At 39.1% G+C, this 24,697-nt stretch overlaps 4 protein-coding genes across 9 annotated transcripts in view; 1 reads left to right on the forward strand and 3 right to left on the reverse strand.

The window, feature by feature from the left end:
* The window catches only part of rnf43 (ring finger protein 43), a 64,139-nt gene extending 54,474 nt beyond the window's left edge, over positions 1-9,665 (reverse strand). Inside the window, exon 1 of one of the 2 annotated variants that reach the window (XM_025065554.1) lies at positions 7,897-9,665. In XM_025065554.1, the coding sequence (XP_024921322.1) occupies positions 7,897-8,121 (225 nt within the window). In that variant the 5' untranslated portion in view covers positions 8,122-9,665. The remainder of the gene's footprint in view (positions 1-7,896) is intronic. The other variant, XM_008332787.3, reaches the window with a different exon arrangement.
* A 2,556-nt stretch (positions 9,666-12,221) lies between these two features.
* On the reverse strand, positions 12,222-16,641 carry LOC103395174 (heat shock factor protein 5-like). Of its 3 annotated transcripts, none has more exons than XM_008332788.3 (5): positions 16,269-16,641; positions 14,986-15,834; positions 14,530-14,618; positions 13,410-14,420; positions 12,222-12,299 (listed from the first exon to the last, which is right to left on the reverse strand). In XM_008332788.3, the coding sequence occupies exons 2-4, from the start codon at positions 15,818-15,820 to the stop codon at positions 14,295-14,297; spliced, it is 1,050 nt and encodes a 349-aa protein (XP_008331010.1). In that variant the 5' UTR covers positions 15,821-15,834; positions 16,269-16,641; the 3' UTR covers positions 12,222-12,299; positions 13,410-14,294. The 3 variants fall into 3 exon arrangements, with proteins under 3 accessions (XP_008331010.1, XP_008331011.1, XP_016897189.1); XM_008332789.3 differs by lacking the exon at positions 16,269-16,641 and adding an exon at positions 16,223-16,263; XM_017041700.2 differs by lacking the exon at positions 16,269-16,641 and adding an exon at positions 16,213-16,260.
* Positions 16,642-16,761: 120 nt separating this feature from the next.
* Positions 16,762-21,328, reverse strand: LOC103395175 (heat shock factor protein 5-like). Of its 3 annotated transcripts, none has more exons than XM_025065908.1 (7): positions 21,212-21,328; positions 19,490-19,974; positions 19,101-19,388; positions 18,829-18,920; positions 17,979-18,116; positions 17,633-17,743; positions 16,762-17,491 (listed from the first exon to the last, which is right to left on the reverse strand). In XM_025065908.1, the coding sequence occupies exons 2-7, from the start codon at positions 19,956-19,958 to the stop codon at positions 17,471-17,473; spliced, it is 1,119 nt and encodes a 372-aa protein (XP_024921676.1). In that variant the 5' UTR covers positions 19,959-19,974; positions 21,212-21,328; the 3' UTR covers positions 16,762-17,470. The 3 variants fall into 3 exon arrangements, with proteins under 3 accessions (XP_024921676.1, XP_008331012.1, XP_016897188.1); XM_008332790.3 differs by lacking the exon at positions 21,212-21,328 and adding an exon at positions 20,216-20,378; XM_017041699.2 differs by lacking the exons at positions 19,101-19,388; positions 21,212-21,328 and adding an exon at positions 20,216-20,378 and having other exon boundaries at positions 19,844-19,974.
* On the forward strand, positions 20,492-22,371 carry supt4h1 (SPT4 homolog, DSIF elongation factor subunit). The gene is made up of 5 exons (XM_025065909.1): positions 20,492-21,096; positions 21,311-21,417; positions 21,533-21,588; positions 21,745-21,798; positions 22,113-22,371. The coding sequence occupies exons 1-5, from the start codon at positions 21,028-21,030 to the stop codon at positions 22,178-22,180; spliced, it is 354 nt and encodes a 117-aa protein (XP_024921677.1). The 5' UTR covers positions 20,492-21,027; the 3' UTR covers positions 22,181-22,371.
* The last annotated feature ends 2,326 nt before the right edge of the window (positions 22,372-24,697 follow it).

The raw sequence follows: 24,697 nt of genomic DNA on the forward strand, positions 1-24,697 counted from the left end.
TTTATCTGGAGGTTATCCTCCACACACATACACTCACTCAGTGTTTGCCATTGTACTTTGTTTTTGAAGACTAGTGTCTTTCATCTCATGTAACGCTGTTGTTCCCACAGCAAGAATTTGTATTTGTTGCCAAATTTAAACACACCTCTGAACACACTTAATGCCAGGTTTCATTTGTATCAAATGATAATCCACTGGTCTTAGCGACAATTTGACTGATTTGTTTCTCCTTTTCTGCCTTTTTAAACATTATAATGAGTAAGTAATGATAAGGCACTTCCTAAACAGCGGGAAGATGTCTCGTGGTATTGCACTGTGACAATGGAATGTGCAAGTGCAAGTCAGGACGAAAGATGGTAAAGTTCCATTTTTGAACGGCACAACCGAGGCTAAAACAACAACTCGCAGTACAGTACATCACAACAATCCTCCCCAGACTTTAAACCTGACTCCACGACTCCCTTCTCCTACAGGTGTGAAACATGAGAAGAAGTGTTGGATTTTCTTCCCCCCTTTTCTGTTGCTTGACACATTTAAATTTGTTGTGTAATTCAAATATAGGTCATCCTGAGTGGATGAACCGCTGCTTCTGATACTGATTTACAGGAACCTCCATGGTATGTATCTGCTGCTTCTGATACTGAACCTATTTACAGGAACCTCCATGGTATGTATCTGGGTTTTAAACCAAAATTCTTTCTCTTAGAAAGGTATGAGAGGGTGTGAGTGACAATTTTCATGTTGACAATATAACTAACACCCAATGAGGTGTTAAACTGGCAAATAGGGGTCTCGAAAAGATAACTTACAGACCAATTTAAGGGGTCAACCGAGTCCAAGGTAGACAAAAGTCAAAGCAGGACACGCTATTGGTCTGGATTTGACCATGTGATATATGGGTATATAAAGAATATTTTTGTCAGCACTGTTATTTCCCTGCTTCTGGAATTACAATATGGCTTTTGTTGTCAAGCAGCACTGAAGGATCCAAGTCACTTTGATCCCACTTAATAGAGTTAGTTAAATGATCTCAGCATGGGAGTTCCACCTCCTACGCACTCATGCATGTACATACACACACTTCGGTGCACACACACACACACACACAAGCATATGCATTGAATCACTGTTGCCTCTCCCTTCATAGCCGTAGCTGATAAGTGCGCAGGCATTTGGTTTAATGCTGAATTGGAAGCGGTGACCTTATCAGTGGACCATACTTACGCCTGACCCCTGCACGCAAACATGAAAAGCATGAACACAGGTGGAAGCCGTTCTTCAGGCGGCTCATTGAGTCAATTATTCAAAGTAAATTAGGCTTTAAAACAATATTGCTTTGCATTTTTACTTTGAAGGTATGTAAAATACTTCAGACTTGTCATACCGGCACTGGGTTCACTAATGTGGGCTGTTTTCCTGCATTTTGTGCAGCGAGTACAAACTATAGGAACAAAGTGTCTGAGCGAGCAAAGGAAGGAGCCACAGGGAGTCTCCTGAGAGAGAGAGGGAGGTAGATTGTCACAGGGCATTTATCTGTGGTATGGTGATGACTCTTTTCCTTAAAACCTCTCAGAAAACCAAAGAGCTTCCTGCCTTTTGAGCACATGTAGTGGTCCTTGAAGCTAAAGCACATGCAATGAAATACAACAATTTTAGAGCGCTATCAAGAAACAGGAGAGGGTCGGTGAGGAGAGAGGAGGTGAGGAATCGTACAGCTATGCTCCTGGGAGAAAAAGTGCTCTGAGCGGAGAAATGAGAAACTCAAGGAAGACTCCCGGCCTTTGATGTGAGCCGGGGTCTAAATGACTGCTCTAACATTTAGGCAGCGCTGGCCCAGAGTAGCTGACTGCATGAAGGACAAAACTTAACACCCACACTAGGAGCTGTCGTAACAGAACAGATTTCTGTTAATTCAGATGAAATGGACATTACATTACCTCACAGCCTGGCTTTAACACGACCTTTAATATATTTAAAGGGGCAGTATGGAGGCTTTTTATGGCGTAATTGATCACTAATAACCTTCAGCATATTGTAAAAAGAAGCGACCTGCGTTTGAAGCCACAAAACCTGTAGCGTCGTGGGCGTTTCGAAACAAACACGCAGCAGTTCCTGTGCATGGAGATCACTTTCATGTAAAGGGTTATATAAACTACATACATGAGAATGTCACTCTACTGTATACACATGTTTCTGAGTGGAATTATCCTTATAATTTAAACATATATTTCACACAAACCCGACTCTTCTGCTACAGTCATCTGAAATGTTCCGCCGTATGGTGCAACTGTCATGGGTTGCGACACAGGTCACACAGTAAATCTCTGTAAATGTGGCCTTGATCCACAGAAAAAGGACAGCGTGGTCTCTGCAGCCTCCACAGATCAGCGGGCTTCCCTATGTGCTCTCCACTAGATCTGTTTCATCTGGGAACAGACAGGTGCTTCGCTTGAACCAGGCCAAAATCGCCAAACGTTTTCACAAGATAGCAAACTTCCTGAGAATGCAGAGGTATCATGTGTTTATCATCAGGCATTTTAAACTCTTGAATTCAGCCAAACCTAGGAGAATTCTTGTCTGAGTGTGTGTGTGTGTGTGTTTGCTCGCTGACTCATTCCTCGTTATTGTAACAGATGCATGGCTATAAAGTGGCACGACTTGAAAGGGCCGAGCCATGTCGAGCATGTTGCTTTTACTTTTGGATTTCTAATAAAAAGCTCATTAGAAGAGTGAGACCTAACTTATATCTTTACTACTTTCATTTATAGAAGTGATTCACAGACAAGTCACGTGCTGCTGCTCTGATGTCCTCTTTTCATCTTCTGTTCTTTCCAACCTACCCTTTCTGTGGGCTGGGTTCAAGGCTAAGTCCACTAGTAATGCCTTTACCATACTGAAATGTCTGTGTGTCAGTGTGTACGCGTGTGTGTGTGTGTGTACATGTGTGTGTGTGTTTACAGACACATAAGACATATGTGTATGGTACAAAACTTGAATTAAAGAACATGACTTCTAATGACAAATGTATGTGGTAGTGAGTATAGACAGAAGTAGCAGAGCTCTTCTGGTTACTTGCACAAGGAGACTATTAAAAGTAGACAAGAATGTGTTGTATAATATACAAGAATTCCAGACTTGGTCTAATGACTTAAAAAGAAGGGGGCCAGCAGGATTAAGAGACTTGCCATGTTTCCCCCTGACCTGCCTCTCTCATCTTTCCAGTGTGGCTGAGATGGTAAGAAACATCTCAAAAAGTGATCTCTGGTGGAAGAGGGTGGGCAAGAACACCCTGGTCCCCTGCTTCCTGTGCTGCAGGCTGCAGATTAGTCAGATGCCTACTCAAGAGAGAGCATTAGTTCAGACTCCAGAATGTATGTGATAGTTTGGACACATTTAGGGTCTTTTCATGGCAAGAGCCAGAGGAAACAAAGACGGCCATAGAGAAAAATAGTCACAGCAAGGCAGAGCTGAGCTGAGCTGAGCTGATGACCATATGGAAATACAGGACACCAAGACTCTCATGTTGAAGGCACTTTTGTCTGACCTGTCCATAAGGAAAATAAAGATTGTCTTACATCACAACAGTAATCAGGGTCATTTGCTCAATTAAGAGAATACGACACATGAAAGCTGACTTTAAACTTTCTGTCTAGTTTTGAACTAACAGCAAGGAAATTATGACTTTATTCAATACAACTGTGCAGTCACACCGAGACGAGAACACATGACGTGTTTATCTGTTCCAATGGACAGTGTCAAATAAGGCCAGCACAGACCTTTACAGGCAGAGCTGGTGATGTGAGACACTGCATATGAGGACGCACTCGGGTTTTACAAACCCCACTGCCAGAATGATCATTTTGGTGGTATTAGGCCAATGATACTTCTGAAAATACATAACAGTTAGTTGAGGAAGACTTCACTCTGCCGTAAGGCATGAGCGGATATGTGTCACAAGGTCCTAATGTATAGTCAAACAGTCATTATCTAAGGCCTCGTCATTGTGCTCTACCGGATTCCAAAGTATATTCGTACAGTCTGTGTTAAACGGCTAATTAGTGGGCAACGAATGGCTGCAAAACCTGTATAATTACCGTGAGTTGAGTTCAAATCAGTACTCAAAAGGTGCTATGCAAGAACCCAGTGTATTTGTAGGAAAACTTGTCAAGTTAATAATATTTTTAACTGTAAAATCTCTACGAAGCCACTCCACACCCTGCAGCCAAGCAATAAAATTAATTAATTAATTAAAATATTACAAACACTGTACTATTTTATAGGTAATCTTGATTCATTTTGATCAAATTAACTTCTCAAAAATATATATATATTGTGAGTCCATTCCACCACATGTCAATCTGTTGTTCGCGACCTTCCTCTTAAGATACAGTAAAATGTTCAACACAACTACTGAAATAGTCACTTTATGTTAGTTTATACTGATCAGTTTATAGTCATTTTTTGTTTAGGCACCACCGTTTTTTCTATTTTACCAATACTTCACACAACAAAAAGCTGTAAAACTAAAAAACTAAAGTTCAGATTTTACTGCAAGCATTACAAGACAACCTTTGAAATACAAAGGTCACATTCATCAGCTAGACACACAATTTACTTTTAGCAATGTAAAGTGTGGAGAAGCTCTGAGGAGTCTTGGACAGGATGTTATCTCCTTCAGAGAGATGGGAAGTATGGACAAGAAATCTAAAGGGAGGGGGCGGAGAGAGCCCAAATGGGAAGAGCAGTGTAAACATTCTCAGTTTTTAATCATCCCAGCTCACGTTCGGATCTGCCCTCACTTTGAAGTTCTCCCTCAGCACCAGCCTCCACCCTCCCAGATGGCCTTTGTAAGGGCTGGCCAGAGGAAATGTGAAGATAGTGTCCTTGGACAGATGAGAGAGCGTTCAGTGCCTTGTGGGACACAGGGAGGTAAGATGAAAGAATACAAACTACAAACTGGACCAGTGGTCAGTTACAGTAACTCCCTAGCCTTTCTTAATCAAAATTGACTAATTGAGGTGACTTTTCCAGAGGTGCCAATAAATCTTTTACATTAAGAGGAAAATATCTGAGTTTGCCATAGCTCAGATGGTAAGGCGTTCATTTTTGCTTCATAAAGTAAAAGTACTAGCACAATGCTAACCCCTAGGTCAAGGAATTAATCTCACAACCATTATTTTTCACCATTCCATCTGTTGTGACTGAAAGCCAGTTTTAGCCTAAAGCCTCGAGTTTTTGCATTTCTCTGATGTCACAACGCATGATTAATACAGCAATAGGGAGACAGTCAAAATTCCTTTGCACTTGTATTGGTCCAAATGCTGCTGGCCAGACACCAACCGGTGCTCCAATAAACATGTTCATTCAGAGGACATGACAAACCTCCAGGAAGATCAGTGTTCCAGTAGACGTGAGTGGGACATGCACCAGAGCGATGACTAAATAGGCAAAGACTCGGACCACGTTCAGCACCACAGAGTTGTGTGTTCAGGAATTTGTTTACAAACTGTTTAAGATGGAAAATACAATGTGTGGTTGCACAGTTTAAGCAGTTCTTTTAGTAAGAGTGGATAAAAACTTCAGCAAAATAACCACTTTTGAACAGCTAGGTTAGCTGCCGCTCAGAGTAAGTATTCCAAGTATTCCATCACATAATATTTACAGCGTCTGATTAAAAATGTTTACTGAAATCACGAATCAAACAGAAGTAGCTGCATTTGGCCTTTCAACATTCATCACTTTCTGACTTTTGTTTTTTCGTCTTGTAAGTATAAAGAACACATTGATAGACTGCAAATATATCAGTGGAAGTCAACGCTATTTCCAGCCTGCAGTGGTAATAACCTGTTGGGACAGGCCTAGAGCATCCTGCACTACAGCACTGCCTCACTGTGAAAAGCCTGAGAATATAATCCAAAAAAAAAACCCCAAACCTCAGGAGCTGTAATAACATCTGCAATCACTGCTGAAGAGAACCAAAGAAACCAAATCAGAATCAAGTTCAATACTTTCAACACCAAATATTTACCAGAAACAATAGTAAAAAACATGAACCAGTACAAGATTTGGCAGTATTCATTCCACAGACACAAAGATATAAGCCTAAAACTATCTCCTTCGCTGTTTAAAATATCAACAGATCAAGACAACCCAAACTTTAAACATGTAGAGTTTTTTTCTTCTAGGTACATTTTAAAATATTTTCAGTAATTATTTGGCACATCTTATTAGTTACCTTGGCAGATTTAGTTACTGTAGATGACCATGCCCCTTTACACAACCTGTGGGCAATTCATTGTAAAACTCCAAAATGAACCATTCATCGCTTGCTTTGGTGCCAAATTTGTCTACTCAAAAAGACTAAAGCTAACAACAACACTTACTGCCAAGCCTTACTGTGAACAAAAAGAAATGCCAAAGTAATTCCAAAGTGTGTTTGATCGAAACCGCACTTCAACGTATTGCCAAGTTCTACAAGAGAAATTTGGGGAAGAGCAACAGCTTTTGACATCCCCTGGTATTGGGCTGTCTCTGTGACGATGCCCAGAAATCCTCATCACTTGTGACACAGTAATGCATCTGCTGCGCCATTCACAAGACCTCCCCCACCTGGTAGGTGAAGAGAGACAAGATCCTACAGTACAACGTATGTGCTCCGTTTCTGTGGAAACCACAAATAAATTGACACGACCAACCTTCGTGGCTCAGGACCTTAATCCACTTCTGAATCCTAAATATGCACACTGAATAGCCTGCGTACTTCACATTTGCAGGGTAATGACATGTTGTTTCATAAAAAGAAAAAAAGAAAAAAAGAAAAAAACACTTCTGCTTAAGTAATAGACTTACATGGGTCTGAACATGATTTGCTGTGCCATTTGAAAGTCTAGCACCACACCTTGATATTAAAATTTTTTGGAAGAATATTAGCTGTCATAAATAGTTGCAGGGATACACCTATGGAAGTTGGCAACCCAAAGCAAACAACTTTTTTAGGGGAGTAAAAATAGAAGGAAAACAAACTAACCTCAATAACAGCTGCGTGTCATCACTATTGTTGGAGGAATTTAGATATTCTGTCATCACGTGCTGAGTAAAAAGGGTAGTATTGTGTACTGTAACCGATGGTCACTGCAGATGGTGTGCAGCTACAAGTTCAGGCAATAACAATACAGGGTACATGGGACTGGGATGCTGTGTAAACAGTTTAATTTTCTGTGTTACTGGAACTGTCACTGTACAAACAGAGCGACATATAAAGATTTATTCATTTACTATTTGTCTGTGCTTTTTATATTAGAATGACTGTGTAGACAGCAGTGATACTAAAGACTCTTCTACCTTTTCAAGTCAAAATACTAAAGAAAGAAACTTGTCTAAGTTAAAGTACCCAAGGACAAATAATAAATATTGAATTAAATACTTTTTACAATATACATGTTGACCGACTTCTAGTCATGTTTTTGTGTTGATTTTTATACTGGACAAAATGACTTGTTGACTACTGTAGAAAATACCCATTTGCTAAAGCAAATCTAACTATCAGATGCAGTTAAAATAGTTACCATCTTGTAATAAATAGTAAAATGTGCCAACATATTGGTATCTTTATTTATTGCACCACTTCATTCTGCAGTCCTGGCGTTTAAAGCATGAACAATTTCATTCAACAGAAATATTCAAATTTCCTGGAAAACACACATGCTGGTGCAAGTAGTGTGGTGTGTCCATCTACACAAACAAACACCTGATCTACTGACAGCAGGTGCATGTCCACGGTGAACCTGACAGATGCTCTTCCTGGTCTAATATAAACAACACGCTGACATAAAGTGTGCTTGAACTGTGACCTGATGTCCACTGTCTACAGAGGCTTTATTAACAGTGAGTCCTCACCTGCATGAGCTTCCCCTCCGCATATCCGGCACTTCCTCCTACGAACACCCCCTCCAAAGTGATGGGCTTCCCCGTGGGCTCGTTCTTCAGCAGCGTCACCTTGATGAGCGCTCGCAGGACCGGCCGCTCGGGCTCCAAGCCCGGCTGGGCCAGCACCACCTGCTGCAAGGCTGCCATGAGCAGCCACGGCCAGAGCCCGGCCCGGCGCCGCTGGGGGACAGTCATGGCCTCGGGTGCTGTGGCTGTGCTCGGCCGCACATGGTGACTTCAAAGCAGGCAGGCGGATTAAAACAAAATATATGTATATATTTATAAACGTTCCACGTCTCTTGGCGTCTACTGCAGAAGAGATTCAATCCAAATGTTTAAAAGTGCTGGAGGGCTGCCAGCATAACTCAAACTCATAACTCACACTTACATTCAGCGCCAGAGTTAATATTCAAACTCTGTCACTCAGTGCCCACGGCATCGGCACAGAAACCGATAACTTCACAGAGTTTGGAAAAAAATATATATATACAAAAAATGCGCTGGTGAACTTTTATCCAGTGTCATTAGTATGAGGAGCGAAAGTGTGCACACACAAATGCACCATGAAGACACGTCGCGCTGCGTTGTGACTGAAAGTGTGCAGCATTGGTTTCCAACAGCAGACGGCAGAAACGTGAAGTCCTGATGAGGACACAGCCTGGACTCTCGGGTCCTCTCCCGGCTAAGAAGAGGGCAGGTCCTGGCCACACTGGATCAATCTTCATCCAAACGACACTCGGGTCCGTTAATGTGGCTGTTATTACAGTGTGCGTCAGTCAGAGTCACACATCGCATCTGCGACGCAAGACGAGTTGACAAACAGCGTCAAAAGGCAACACGTCCCGTCGGCGCCACATTTTCGACGTGAATCCACTGACACGCTCCAACTTCAAAGGCTCAACTCACAGGTGGCCGCCGGAAACGTTATAAGGCGTGTTGAACTATAATGCAGAGCCAAAATGTCGGCTCATCATAAAAGGGACAGCACCAATAGTTGGTAAATTCGACATACATCGCTCTATTTAACCATCATAATCAAACGAACCGTTGCCTTAACTCACTTATTCCAACTTAGTAATTACGTTGAGTCTAGAAGGGAGGCGACCCCTAAACAAGACTCATCCACCTCGTTCTATGCCGTCGGTTCCTTTTAAAAATCACTGCGCTTCTATAAACGACAAAAAGTAAAAACAAGAACAAAAAGGGGGAAAATCCGTGTTCGGTGTCTCTGTCGCACTGAGAGAAATGAGATACGATCCTCTTGAGACCAACGAGGGCAATATAAAAATGGAAAACAGAACAGAAACATGTGAAGAAAAAAATGTAAACGTTCTCCAAACTTTCAGAATCTCCTGACAAACGCCGAATAAGTGAAGAAAACACTTCTGAAGCTGTTCTTCTCTCCCCCTTTCACTCTTTCTCTCCCTCTCTCTTTCCCAGGATCTCATTGACGGCCTCTACCTGCACACTGTCCTGACGCCTTCACGTTCTGTCGGACATCACGCTTCTCAATCTCAGCCCTACAAAAGTACGGGGCCAAGTCCAAAAAGTTGAAAAATAAAACTTCACCAAACAAAGCCTGAGGTTGTTAGAATTTGAAACCCTGAAAATAACAGTTATATAATCCTTTAAATATAATTCAAGATTTCTTTAAATCAAATATTTAATCTAGCTTGGACAAATTTATTTTCCTAAAACTAAAAAGAAAAATGTATGAAAGAAACTAGATTTTGGAACAAAAGTCGATTTAAAAAGAAGTAATTTTACACTGAAAACATTCTTTTCCCCCAATATATCTCAGAAATATTTATATTGGTTCACACAGTCCAAATACTTTTAAGGGGTTAGATAATAGAAATATACACTTTTACTTATAGCTTAGGACCCTTCTATGAAAGATGTGTATGATGTTGAGTGATATCTAGAGTCTAGAGTAGCACTCTTTGTGAATATAATTGATTAGAAATACAAACACACAGAAATAGTATGTAAACGTTCTCAGTTTGAACTATTAAATCTGTTAGAATATTTCTCAATGTAACATTCCTACACACCAAATGCCAACATGTGGTCTATCATACTACCTATGTAGTCTGTAGACTCAACAGAGATGCAACAGAGGGACTCATGTTGGCATGTAGACTCAACAGAGATGCAACAGAGGAGTGCTAGGCATATTATGTATTTATACAAATCCCCTCTTACAAATGGTACATGTTGGTAAGACAACAGAAGGGTTTGTTTATTTGTTTAGTCCAATATAAAACGGAACGTTGCTTTGTTTTGTACTCCCACGAATAACAAATATATATATATACAGAGCTTTCATTTGGCTCCTGAAAGCACCATAATATACTGAGGGAGGGGCAGCTGCCGCAGCAGTGTCGAGCAAAACCAAGCCACTGTCTCCCTCTTCTGGAACAAACCACACACAACACACAAACGCCAATGTATTACTGTCAGCGAGACGCTGACAAAAAAAACTACTTTTCTTTTTACTTTACCGTAACTTCTACCACATCTGCAAAAAAAAAAAAATAAAATCAGACGGCTTTTTAAATTATATCATTTATCTCTTTTACCTTTTGACTTAACCTTCTGACTCTGTGATACCGTTGACTCTACATTTTTAATGCATAGTCCAATGAGAAAATAACAATTCAATTAAATATATAAAACTATATAAAAATATATAAATATATAAATATATAAATATGTGGAAAGCTGTGGTCACAGGAATTATTTTAACATTTTAATTAAATGTTGTGGATTCTGTGTCTATTTATGTAATTCGGATTCTTATTTTAAACGGACAAATTATATATTGATTCCGTACAGTATTTTGCTCTAGTTCTAAAAAAAAAGTCTTATGTACAGTATGTAATAATCACTGCTCCTCCCTGTGGACAAATGAGGCATTGTAGCTGATTTTCCCACAGGCTGACATGGGCATTTATCTTCGAATCGTAATTGATTACGTCATCTGGGGCTCTCTTTATCTAATGACAGAGGGAAGACCAGTAACGGACCAATCAATGCCCCATTGTGTAAAGCGATAGAAGAACTCTACCTTGACATCTAGAAATAGAAATTGTTGACAGTTTTTTTTTTTTTTAACATTTATTTTTGCCAGGTTGAAGTTTTAAAATAACAAAATAAAAATCTAAGATGATAAAAAAATATGTCAAATATGTCTTAATTTCATATTTGACTTTTTGATTTTGCAGGTCGTAACAAGATTCCGAATTATGAACCGAGTGAAAAAAGATTATATAGAGATGTTATTTATATTTTCGCTACCTACTGTAACCTTATAACAAATCTAGAGGAACTTGGTTTCTGCAGTCATCACAACATTTTTAGATATGTCATGTTCACTGTTTAAATGAAGGCCATAATAATCTTGTCCTAAATGTGGTTTGTTGTAAAAGGTCTTTTGTTAGCTGTTCCAAGCTGAGCTGCATCTGGACAGTAACTTTCTTCTTTTTCTTTCGGCTTTGTCCCTTTTTAGTTTTTCAGGGGTTGCCACAGCAAATCATTGATTTCCATCTCTCCCTGTTCTCTGCATCTTCTACTCTGACTCCAACTATCAGCATGTCCTCCCTCACTACATCCATATATCACCTCTTTGGCCTTCCTCTCTTTCTCCTACCTGGTAGCTCCATCTCTAACATTCTTTTCTCCTACCTGGTAGCTCCATCTCTAGCATCTGGACAGTAACATAAGAAGCAATGGGCTCAGTGCTGACAAGTCTGCAGAAACAGGAAAAAGCAACAAGACAATCATAACTTCATTATCTATCTGTACGTGTATGTCCAAAGAAAACGGCTGTTGTGCTACAATGTATAAAAGAAAAGGCTCCAATTGTTCTCTCCAGTGCACAATAAAACACAATATATACTTACTTTTTCCACCTCCAACGCATCGTTCTTCCCAATCACCACCGTCCTCCATACATTAAGTCCAGGACCTGTGACTTGGTCTTGCTTTCAGCAGTGACTCTCCTTAGAGCTACAACAAGCTCAGGATGGTGTCGCTTGAAGTTTTGGTGGTAAAAATAGTGATAAGTCCTACGTGGTGTGTAAAATCTAGTAACTCTACTGGTTTTCTTAAAGCCATAGTTGTGGAGCTGGCGCACAAAGCTGCTGAAGTTTTTGGTTTTAAAGGTGTTAGCACTGCCCGATGTAGCGCTGCTGCTAGGCGACAGGACCTGCAACATGAAGAGCTCCTGATGAATGGATATGGCTTCACTGAAGCGGTCCCAGGAGATCGACGTCTTGGCCGGGTTGTTTACTAATTTGGCTGGGAAAGAGCTGGGGTTGATGTTGACAGGGAGTGAAACTCCACTGGTATCCATACTTTAGTTTGTCTGACTGTACAAAAAGAAGAAAAAGGGTTAACTTCAAGTGACTAGTGTGGTGGAATGAGAATATAGAATATTATAATTTCAAATAAGAAATGAGCAGCTTGACACCTGAGTGGGTTGAAATTTTTTCTTACATTATTTTGCTAATTGCTGAAATGTTCAAGTTAGAAACATATTGTGTCTTGTGTTTTTCACACAAACTATTACCTTGCTCGCACTTCCATTCAGTTCAAACACTTCAGTATTTTCTTTCATCTTTATCTATGCATGTCCCTTTAACCTCCTTTGAAGTAACTTACCTACGCTTTAATCCTGATGACCTCAGCTTTGATCTAGAACCACAATACAGCCAGTGGTAATTGCTGGTAATTGAAACAGGATAATCTTATTTTAGGCCCAGCTATTTAAATGTAGGTTCTGCCTTTCTGTTCCTTTAACACGTCTATAGAATACCACAATAGTTTGTAGTTTTTAAATGTACAACTCAGCTCACTTGCACTCTTATTAGATCTTTGTCATTTCTAATTATTTTATAGGTAAGAAAAACCTAAAGAATAATAATTAAAAAAAAATCGCATGTTCATTGTTTTTGGTACAAATTACATTTGTTGTGTATGTATACACGTAAATCGGAACACGTAAACTGTACTAAGATGTAGCTCAGAAAGTGACCTTTTAAGTTCAGAATTAATTTTAATTGTCTAATTTTTGTGGCCACATAAAACAAGTTTATTATTTGTGGTTCCTTTATTGGTTATGTTGAAAACACAATAGTAATAGACATACAAATTAGTTCTAAATGGAACGGACATCCCATGGTAGCCTAACGTAACTCACTGGTGGGAGAAAGCTAAAGGAGCTAATGCTAAATGTTCACTGACTTGGAGAACAGACGACATAGTGGTGTTTTACAGCTCACTGCACACCGACACTTTCTAACAAAACAGATTAAATAAGTTTAAATTTTTTAAAAAGAGTCATGTTTACATAACACGAACAGTATAATGTAGCGTTAGGCGAATGTCGTGTAGCTTGTCACGCTAACACTTAATGTTCTACCAATTCAACATTACGTTAGGAAAGCATTGACGTAATTTGACCCAGTTAATGTGTATACCTTTTATTTAGCGAGGATTGTCAGGTGGTTTATCCGCAGGTGATGAAACATGTTGGATCTGCGTCCTCATTTTGTGGCATGATATAAATGCTGGTAAGCCGCCATCCACGACGACACCCTGGTCATTTTCTTCTGTAGCCAAACTAACCCAACACGACTGATTTAATGCGCTGTGTGAGGGAATAACTCTTTTTCTGCCATTTCCCCATGTGGTCACGCCTCTGTTCTGGAACTTATAGGGACAGAAAACAAAGCAACACACGCGGCAACGCGCGGGTGTTGTGTAACTTTATTTTCGTTCCGTTAGAGTTGCGCTTAACTATAGTTCCGGTACATTATTTACGGTATTTCGGAAACGTAACGATAAATTAACCGTAGTGCTTAATACCGCAATTAATTGTAATATCGAGACATCACTAGCTCTCACCGATATGTTACTTTAGTGAGCTTTATTTCTTCATACTTTGCTCCCTGCTGGAGGGTCATCTAACATTGAAAAGACTGTAAAGACTGATGAAGAAGTGCGTTAGGTTGTTAGTTTCATTGACATTGTACATTAAAACACTACTTTTTCGAAATAATGGAAAACTGAATCCAAGTTTATAAAATACAGTGCACATGGACAGGATTTACAGTACGTACATAAAAACAGATGGAAAATTGGTAATTATAATGTCAAATCAACATAGAACGTGAAGAAAACAAAACAATAAAAGTAATAAAACAAATGTTGCAATGACACTAACTGCTTAAGTTCAGCATTAAAACATGGTTGAGTGTCTCCTTTTGTTTTATAGGTAGGATTAATTCAAGTTAATGTTCAAAAGTTTATCACGTAGAGTAGTGGAGTTTGTCGTCTTCCAAACATCTTTCTGTCTTGTAAAATCAAAAAGTTTCCTCTGAGGTTTCAACTCTAACTGGGCCGTTACCAACAGCAAGTGGCATCAATTCCTCAGCAATCTGAAAAGTTTTACACAGCAGATCCTGGTGGTCGTCAACTGCTATGCAATGCTGTCAAAAAAAAACAAACAAAAAAAAAAACAAGAACAACAACAACCAAACATTTTAGACAAAGACAGCAATGTTGAGTATCAGGGAAAACAGACTGTATTCCTCCTACCTGGTTAGAGGGTGGAGAAAAGGGCTTACGGTCAAGTCCACTAGCTGTCATTTGCAACGATTCTAGATTTGCATGGTAGGACTGAAAACCTTAAAAAAAAAAAAAAAGTTTAACATTATGGGTTGTAGCATAGTAGAGCGGCCTCTCTAACCAAAATAATAGAAATGTTCGGCGCCAGACAGGAGAGGATCAAATCAGCGCACCTCAAACTATCAAAATCTTAAGAATCTAAATTTAATCAATCAATTGATGACTATTTTGCAATCGTCATCAATCCATTTACAGTATTCTATAATTTAATAGTATTTTATTTTTCTATATTCTACATTTGTATAATTGTCAACGTGAATTAAAAACATCCTCATGATTTCCAGCAATAAATGTCGCTGGTGACAGTGGAAACACTTCATGGTTATGTGCTTCAAATAGACTTCAGAACACATGTGTCATACTCACATGGAGAATAGAGGCCAGGCTGGTTTAGTCCAGGCTGGTTCAGTCCAGGCTTGTTCAGTCCAGGCTGGTTCAGTCCAGGCTGGTTCAGTCCAGGACCAGTATAATCACTGGTCAGGTTGGGACTTTGTTGGGTCAGTCCCACAGGTAACGTCTGTTTTATGAGTATTACATTTGAACACGGGAGTATTCTGGTAGTGTACTGGTTTAAAGTTACTGGTTGATCTGTTAGCACTATGCCTTCAACATGGCTGGTCATCAGGTACAGTGGGTAGACTGGAGTCGCAGCATGAGCTGTTTTAGTCGGAGCTGTATCCAGACAGTTGGGAGTCGTCGGGCTCTGAGGTGACACACTACTTTTCTTTACACCGCTGTCTTTTTCTTCACCACTTCCTCTTCGAGAGCTCCACGGTCTATGACTGACTTTGAGACCAGCGCTGAGTTTGGCCTTATTGTCAGCAGTGAGTCTCCTCAGATCTGCAACAAGCTCCGGATGGTTTCTGTTGAAGTTTTTGTGGAAAAAACAGTGGTATGTGCCACTGTTACTCGATAAGGTGCCCCCAGCCACGGGACTGATTTTCTTAAAGCCGTACAAGTTGAGTTGACGCACAAAGCTGCAGAAATTGGTTGTTTTGAAGGAGCCAGTGTTGTCCAGGTTGGGACTACTGGTGGACGACAAAATCTGTGACTCAAAACGTTCCTGGTTGATGACAATAGCCTTACCCAGGTGGTCCCAACATATGGCTGTGCTAGCTGGGTTGTTCACCAGACGCCATAATTTGGCTGGAAAAGTGCTGGGATTGATGTTCTCTGGGAGCACAGTTAGACCAGCCTCCATGTTTGGATGTGCGACTGAAAACAGAGGAAACGTCAGGTTAATGTTTAGTGAACACAGCAAGATCAAGAAATGATTTAAATAATTTGTTAAATCCTAGAGTGGGCTACTGGGTTAGGAAGGCTAAGACATTAGAAAAATACTACATTGTACGTATATATTAATATTTTTATTTTAAACACATGAGGTTTATGCTACAAACAAACCTGTTTAATCTATGTAAACTAAGCATAAAAAAATAGCCAACAGACGTCTGATAATTGGCTTAATGTTTACCAACAATTAAATAGCAAACAATTAAACATTTTAAGAAACTGATAAGAGCTTTGCTAAAACTTTCATTGAACAAAAACATAATAAATAATAATAAGTGTTTCTCTAAGAATATTAATTACCCCCAGTTACCAAAATCTATAAAAGGTTTCTCCCAGGTCTCTCTTGTACAACTTACTTTGACTTGTAGTGAAGTTTCATGGCAGTTGCATTGCTGACAGTTGGAGGAGCTCTTTTATTTGCTTTGTTGCATCAAAGGATCAAAGACTCTCTCCCCCTGTTAATATGTGGGGTCCATTAGTGTTATGTTTCTTACACTTGTTTTGTAAGGGCTTTTTTAAAAATACCTCTGATGTTTTTAATTATGTTATGAGAGCCCCCTAGTGGCAGAAAATAACTAGTGGATGTCGCAGGTTGATTGGATTAGCAGATTTTTCAGGTATATTTGTTTGAATTAAAGTGGTTTGAAAACAGGGCAGCACACGTCTGAAGAAAGGGAGTAGAATTGGGACTCTTGTACCACACAGATAATACAGTCAAAGTGGTTCAGTTGAAATGTATATAGACGTATTAATGTGTGTCACAGAGGAGGGGTACTGGTATGGCTGTGTTTGTGTCAAGTTTGTGTCAAGTTACTGACTTGTGTCTAAATCAGAAAGCAGATCTCACTCTATCATTTACTGTACTTTATTTGCCACAACGTCATCAGAAGATAACAGATATACATAGTATTGTGTATTTTCTTTCCACCAGGTAAATTGCAGATCTTCTCAAAGACATCAGGTCACAGTGTGTGTTTTTCTTAAGTATTATATTGGTCTAAATAAAAAAGAAACCCTTAGATAACAGTGTTTCTTCCAGCTTTAAGTTATTGTTGTAGATCACCATGGTTACAATTTCACCTGCGACATTTGACTCGTTATTCTTTCACAGCAACTCTAGTCGCAGCTAGACCAATCAAACAGGCAACAGTGTATCCAACCACAGCTGACCTTTATGAATGTAATGTGGTCAAAGTACACTTGAAAAGTGATGACTCACTGCTGAGATCTTTCTAATGATGAGTATGATTAACCTTCGGCCGCAGTAACCCTCAAACAGTATATTTTGTATAGATTCAGTTAATTGTAAATTGTTAAAAATTTATTATTTTTGCCTTCTTCAAAAATACACATGATTGGTTTACTTTTTGACAACATGTCTGAAAAAGACAACAGTCAAGGCATCTTTAAAGTGACGCATCAGAGATTCATATCCAAACCAAAGACACAATAAAATTGAATACAAATGCAAACATTATTGACGACATACTTTAAAACTTTAAAATGACAAATCACATGAAAGGATAAAAAAAAACTGAAGAAAAGAAAAAAGATCTCATCAAGCCTTCCTGGTACAGGCCTGCAAATCAACAGATTTGGATGTGAAAGGAGAAAGACAAACAGTCAGCAAATTTATTACCATTGACTAATTGGATTCTGAACCAATAATAATAATAGTTGTAATAGTACTAGTAGCAGCAGCAGTATTTTAGGGAATCACCTGCATTGGAGTGCTCGTGCTGCTGTCGGGAGCCATGCTTGAATCAAAGCGAGCGGGGTCTCCATGCTTGACGTCTAAAACCTCAGTGCTCTTTGGACCACCACTGTCCATCTGACAAAGTAACATTCAGTAAAGTACATTATTGACAAAATATCCCTGTTTTCAGTGTGTATTTTGAGCATATTTTTTACACAATGGTTGTATACGTACAAAACTCTGTACAAACTACATTAGGTCATTTTACTGAAAGACTGTTGGTGGCGCTGACAGTCTTTAATGCACTTTGATGTTAACTGATGACGGCCTGCATTCAGCCATGACTTGAAACATCCTTAAAAGTACCCACCCTGTGTGTGTCATGTGACAGGTAATTGTCCGTGATGATTTCCTGGTTGATGTGATGAAACCCATTATCTGCTGTCTCTGGGTTCGGAAGTTTAACAGATAAGCTGTTGGTTGGAGGTGGCATCAATTTTTCAGCCATCTGGAAAAAAAAGTTTATGTAATTCCTGGTTGTGGTCTACAGCAGTGTTTCCTAACCTTTTCTGAGGCACAACACATTTTTTATTAAAAAAACTAAACAAAAAAAGGGAACACCACCAAACAAAAATGATATGTAATGACATAAAATAATCGTTTACTTCAAACTGACTCACAATTTACTAACTCAATGTGAAATCTCAACCTGTTTAGTTGAAGACAACGTGGATATACTTGCAGGAATTGAAGAAAGACAATGTTTTCATAGCCATCTGCTGCCATCTAGTGGAAGAGTATTTAATTGTTCTGCCTGTTACTATGCAATGACCAACAAAATAAATTGCAATAAATAAATATTAGTTTTTAGATAGTGAAAGTAAAATTGGATCTTTTTCCGTGGCACACCTAATGATCTCTCACGGCGCTCTAGTGTGCATCGGTACAGTGATTGGGAATAACTGGTCTTTTAGTCCAGAGTTTCCAACTTCTCCATATCCACAGAATGTTATCTTACTGCTACGTCAATGTTTGTGCTTTTGACCTTTACAGAAAACCTGACCCTGCTGTTTGGTACTATATTAGCGGAAGGAAACGAACCAAGCTAATGAACGCAGCAGAACAAGCAGGTTCAACGCAATGGCCTTACATCAGAGAAAAGCAGAGGTAGAAATGTTTGTCGTTTCACAGAGAGAATAGACAGAGGACGATCCAGCTACCTGATAGCAGTGATAGGGAGCAAATGGCCTCAACTGAAGTCCACTTCCTGCCATGTGGGATGTTAAGATGTTGGCAGGGTAGTACTGGAAACCTTCGAGAAGAAACAAATAATTAATTTTTACACCTTTTAATATTTGATGCATAATACATAGCCACTGGTACTGGTTTGATTTATTTTATTTAATGTAGTTCTCCCTCAGCACATCCTGTTTCCTCATGTCAGTTTGGTAAAAGTGCATTTTCTTACTAAATGATCCTATGTTTTGCTTACATGGAGAATAAAGGCCAGCTGGGTCCTGAGCTGTTTGGACATCATAGCTGCTGAAATTTGGGATCCCGTGGTTTGAGTAGGTTGGAAAAGACTGCTGAATGTGCACAGGACCTGAGCATGAAACTGCTGTGTTTTGCTGGTTTAAAGGAACTGGTATTTCTGGCAGCGCTGCAGCGTTGTTGCTGCTGTTCATCAGGTATAATGGGTAGACTGGAGTTGAATTGTTTGTTGTTGCGGCCTGTGCTTTATCTGAACAATAAGGATGAGTTGGAGTCACTACTGTAGTCCCTGCAGAAACAGAAAAGAATGCAATTGTGGGTGTCTAGCATCAAGCACATCTGATCTATAGTAAGTAGCTCTAGGCATTGGTCAGAGAGATTTCTTTTTACTTTTTTTGTTTTTGCATTCGCCACTTCCACTGCACCTGGTCCACGGTCTGTGACTGACTTTCAGTCCAGCACTCAGTTTAGCCTTGTTATCAGCAGTGAGTCTCTTCAGATCTGCAATAAGCTCAGGACGGTTTCGGTTGAAATTTTTATGGTAAAAACAGTGATATGTTTCATTTTCAAATGGTATGTTCACTTTGACAGTTCGAATGTTTTTCTTGAAGCCGTACAGGTTTAGCTGACGCACAAAGCTACAGAATTTGGTAGTTTTGAAGGAGTCAGGGTTGTCTGAAACCCTGGGGGAAGGAGACAAGATCTGGGACTTGAAGAGTTCTTCATTAATTAGGATGGTCTCACCCAGCTGGTCCCAGCAGATTGATGTGTTTTCTGGGTTGCTCACCAAACGCCACAGTTTGGCAGGGAAGGTACCAGGGTTGACATTGTCTGGAAGTGTACCAATATCACTATCCATGGTTTTGTTTGTGCAGCTATAATAAAAAAAAAGAAAAAGGAGAAAAAGGATATGTTAAAACTGTTAAACTTCAAAGATAAAACAGCCAAACATCAATATTGGCCAATTTTTTTCTATCATTCAGGATGGCAAAACTTTGGAAACATAATTAAAACAAAGAAAAATGCTAACTGTGTTTATTTATTATTATTTCAAAATAATTCATCATAGGAAATGTATCAACATTTAAAAAAAAGTTCAGAAGAATACTGACTTACCTCTCTGACATTGTCCTAAGAATTTTGGCTAATAGTTAGGATTCACACAGCACAGTGTAGACAGTATTGTATGTATCATGTGAGTATTACATCAGTTGGTCTTTTTTCTACTAACTGCTATTCTCGAGTCTAATGGTAAAATGAGTGCTTTGATCTCCTGTCCTGTTCTTAATTCTGCCAGACTCGAAGAGATGCTTTTGTCCTTTTATTCTTTTATCTCTTTGTTTCAGTTTGTATTTGTTTTATTATTAATTTATTTACTCATTGGTTTATTTTCAAGTAGGACCTCTGTCTTGCTGTGACATTTGTTTTTTAGGAGACAGAAGAAAAGACCTCACATCACATCTTTCTCAACCTTTCAGGAAGCAGCACCAGATAAAAGTGATTAGAAATGTCATTACAGGCAGTTTGGTGACATCTCTACCCACTAACATATGCCATGTTCTAATTACTTGAAATTTAATACAGATGTTTTGCATTAACCATATTAAATACTTTACGACAATTTTATGGTTGACAAAAACATCACTTTTCGCTTGGATACTTGTTCAGAAATAGATCTAATAGATGCAAAGATTTTATTAGAAGGATATGAAAAGGGATTTTTATTTTTAACGGTTATTGGTGTTTAACATGCGTTGCATCACGTTGCAACGTAACATTACGTCCCACGTCATTTAACGGGCATAATTAAAGGACTACTATGTTTAGGACCCTCGTGACGTATTTCTAGCTGCGACGAAAACAAAACATTTCCTATTAGGTCGTGTTAAGTCTTTTAATTCACCATTTCACTGTAGAATCCGTAAACTATGGCATTGGAAACTGTACCTAAGGACTTGAGACACTTGAGAGCATGTCTCCTTTGTTCGTTGGTGAAGGTAAGTCATGGAATGTGAGAGAAACTGAATACTACGCCATGCTAATGCTAATCTAGTCAGTACTGCACTGCACTTTAAAATATACATACTTCACACATAATGTAAGTCTTCTAACCTTAGGTGTGATCAATAGAAGAACCACGGGTATGCACTGGTGAGAGAAAGGTTTAGGCTTCATTACTGCTTTTCTACAGCTTTTCATTTTCTTCTTCAGACTATTGACCAGTTTGAATACGACGGCTGCGACAACTGTGAGTCCTATCTCCAGATGAAGGGGAACCGGGAGATGGTTTACGAATGCACGAGTTCCTCGTTTGATGGGTAAACATCTTGAGTTGTTGTTATTAATACACAGGAGTTAAATGCTGTTTTTTAAAAAAAAAATTTTAATGTTTTTTGTCCCCGTTGGTAACTACCTATGACATTATGTTTTCAGCGTTGTAGCCATGATGAGTCCAGAAGACAGCTGGGTGGCAAAATGGCAGAGGATAGGTGAGAATGTGTCTTTAATCAATAATAATGATGGATTTTTATATATGATTAGTACGAAGTAAAAAAAAGAACAAAACGCAGTACACAGGTAAGCTTTGGGGAAAGGGGGGGGATATAACCCCTGTTTTATTGCTGATATTTTGTTGTTGTTGGCAGGTAACTTCAAGCCTGGTGTATATGCTGTATCAGTGACTGGCAGATTACCTCCAGGTAGTTAAACTTGACTACTGCCCTCTGTTTTGTTTACAATGCATATCTAATAACACAGAACTGTGTATAGTATGGCTACATGCTCCATGTAGGTGTCCAGATCAGATCACATTTGTTTTGAACCTCAGATTGACTGAAGAACTGTGTTAATCCATGTATTTGAATATGTTATGTTAAGGTTATTATGTAGTGTTAAATGGTAATACTATGTCAGAGCCAATCTGTATATGGATGATACAATTAGTTTAGAAGGAAAAATTATATCTTGTTTTTTTTTATATTGTCAGGTATTTAATTTTTGTCCTTTTTTGCAGGTGTTGTGCGAGAGTTGAAGAGCAGAGGAGTAATCTACAAATCCAGAGATACGGCAGTAAAGTCTTGAACACAAATGGGGTTTTTTTTGGTTTAGTTTTTCCTCATGGTCCACAGCAGAGTAACATGATGTCATCACCAAATCCAGGATGACGACACGTTAATTCAGCTGTGGTTTCTCTTTGTCTTTCTGTATATTATTATGTGATCTTTGATATTACTTTGAATACCTGAAAGAATAAAAGTGTTTTTGTAAAAGTCTGTAATTATATTTTATTTATATCTATGATATTTACACAGCACTTTAAGCATCAAAGATGTTACACCTCCCCCTGGTTTGTGGTTATCAACTAAGATTAAATTTAAATAATCTAATTTATAAGATAATAATACTTTTTTAATTAAAATACTTGAATTAAATTGAAAAAGACTATCTGCTTTTAATTTTTTTTTGCCATGGGTTTACCAGAGAGAAATATTAAAATATTAACAACAAATAATTTAATGCATTAAAATTAGTTCAAATACAGTGGAGATTTGGAATGTCTCCAGGTCAATGACTTAGTTAAATTACAGTTGTTTATGTCATTAGAAACAAATTACTATTTTCATTGTAAAACCTGAGTAAAAATTGTCTTATTTTAGGAGGAAAACAAATAACTTTTTTATTTTTATCGTGAAGAACCAGTGACAGAGTTCCTACTTCAGTCCCTTAAACATAAACTCTGTAAAATATATGCAAACCCACTCAGATCCAGTAGTGGGCGCCCCATGGTAAAGTTGTAATGGAGTAAGGGTTGTACTTTTTTTTTTTTGTTCAAATCGTGTTGACCTACTTAGCTGTTAAAGCAGAACATTTAATGTTTTCTAAAGACTCACGCTGTGATTTCACTGAGATCAGGAGAAGTGTTTGTAGCCGCCAGGGTAAAAGTTCTTCCTGTCACCTTAATATTTAAGTTAGTTTCTTTTCTGTAACAGAAAAACAGACATTTGATTTGGAAGGAGTAGTTAGAGAATGTGTTTTTTTTTTTAATATATAGAAATAGTCAAAGCAGGTGGTTTCCCCACAGGATTCTCTAGTTAACCTTATGAAACCACAGTTCACTGGGTGGAACATGTACAGACGATGACTGCTCCAATCAGAGGAATCATTTGGTGAAATAATATACTCTCTTTATATATACATATATAGAGAGAGTATATATATATACGGTTCAACTGTTGAATTTTTTTAGGCATTATTTAGTACTCGTTATAGGGCATACTCTATATATAGCTAATTGGTGTCAGCTTACTTTGTGTTTTCTATTTCTACACCTGCTTAATATTAATGTCCATAATAAATCTTCCAATAAACCTCATCGGAGTAATATCTAATTAGACCAAGGACCTTTCCATGGACAGAGCAGCTCTAACGTCCCACAGGTCGAGGCAGTGAGATTACGATTGTTAAAGAACCAACTGAAACGTGAACAACATTGACAGAAATTCATTTCCATTTTTCAGCTCGTGTTTTTGAAAATTCAAAATTTTGAAAAGTATTCAGTCTGACTGGACTGGACTCAGTGTTGGTCCTCACTACACTTTTACACCTGCCGTCTTGACACTACTGTAGGGACGGTGGGGAGTGGTTTTACTGTTGAAATCATCTTCCTGAGTCCTGACCTCAGCCTTCAGTCTGTAGACCTACTGCAGTACGGCCACACAGACTGGTCTTATAGTCATGAGAAAATTTGACACTAGTGGTAAGAGTCTGTTAATGTTTTTTTTCTCTCCAAATGACTGTTCGACTGTTGAGGTGTAAATCTTCCTTCAACCACAGCGGCGTGAACATCGTTACGGTTTCTTCTTCCTTTCCTACTTCACTTTCACCTCCTTCGCCCTTGTATTCAAACGACCCACAGAGACGAGCGGCTTCTGTCCGTTTCTTTCCTCCCGCTCGCTGATTTCTCGTTTCATTAGATCCACTCACTAAAAATAAAACTGAGAACTGTGACTCGCCGCCGCGAGGCCTTCACGACCACAAGCATTGGCAGGAAGTGTTGTAGCTAGCAGCATTTTCACACACAGAGCGGGGCGGCCTCTTTGACACCACCTTATCAGAGAGCGAAACTCAGCTCTGACTTTTGCCCTTATTTGGGTATATGTGAAGAGCTTTGAGCTGCGGCGTGGCAGGAGACACGCAGAGGTTGACTCTGTGGCCTCTGCTGAAGGTCGAGAAGCGAAGAGCGAAGCGTGAGAGATGGACATCATTTACACACACATACACACGATCAAAGTGCTGATGTGTGTGACAGTATGTTTTAAGGCTGATGAAACTTCCTCTCTGCTGCAGTGAGAGCAGCTGCTCATGTGTAAGGATTTCATTTCCTTTTACAGCGAAGGGCATTTTCCACAGCAGGCTTTCCTAAAAAACGCTGCACGAGTTGTACGCCACAAACCACTTCTGACTTCTGATAATACTGGGTTTTCCTGAACTGAAGCCATTATTTAACACAGTGTCACATTAACTGTTAAAACGATGATCGTCTTCTTCTTCTCCACCACAGACACCTCAGAGTTTCCTGTTTGTGTTACAGCACCACCA

This window comes from Cynoglossus semilaevis, chromosome 19, assembly GCF_000523025.1.
Source record: "Cynoglossus semilaevis isolate Cse_v1.0 chromosome 19, Cse_v1.0, whole genome shotgun sequence".
NCBI lineage: Eukaryota > Metazoa > Chordata > Actinopteri > Pleuronectiformes > Cynoglossidae > Cynoglossus > Cynoglossus semilaevis.

What these genes read in the sequence shown, in the direction of transcription:
- LOC103395174 (XM_008332788.3), bottom strand. Translation starts at nt 15,820, where the DNA reads ATGGAGGCTGGTCTAACTGTGCTCCCAGAGAACATCAATCCCAGCACT. An exon ending in GCCTGGCCTCTATTCTCCAT is followed by an intron (nt 14,619 to 14,985) that starts GTGAGTATGACA and finishes TTTTTTTTTAAG; the next exon opens with GTTTTCAGTCCTACCATGCA. An exon ending in TTTCTCCACCCTCTAACCAG is followed by an intron (nt 14,421 to 14,529) that starts GTAGGAGGAATA and finishes TTTTTTTGACAG; the next exon opens with CATTGCATAGCAGTTGACGA.
- LOC103395175 (XM_008332790.3), bottom strand. An exon ending in CGAATGCAAAAACAAAAAAA is followed by an intron (nt 19,389 to 19,489) that starts GTAAAAAGAAAT and finishes CTGTTTCTGCAG; the next exon opens with GGACTACAGTAGTGACTCCA. An exon ending in AGCTGGCCTTTATTCTCCAT is followed by an intron (nt 18,921 to 19,100) that starts GTAAGCAAAACA and finishes TTCTTCTCGAAG; the next exon opens with GTTTCCAGTACTACCCTGCC.
- supt4h1 (XM_025065909.1), top strand. Translation starts at nt 21,028, where the DNA reads ATGGCATTGGAAACTGTACCTAAGGACTTGAGACACTTGAGAGCATGT. An exon ending in GGCAAAATGGCAGAGGATAG is followed by an intron (nt 21,589 to 21,744) that starts GTGAGAATGTGT and finishes TGTTGTTGGCAG; the next exon opens with GTAACTTCAAGCCTGGTGTA. An exon ending in GACTGGCAGATTACCTCCAG is followed by an intron (nt 21,799 to 22,112) that starts GTAGTTAAACTT and finishes CCTTTTTTGCAG; the next exon opens with GTGTTGTGCGAGAGTTGAAG.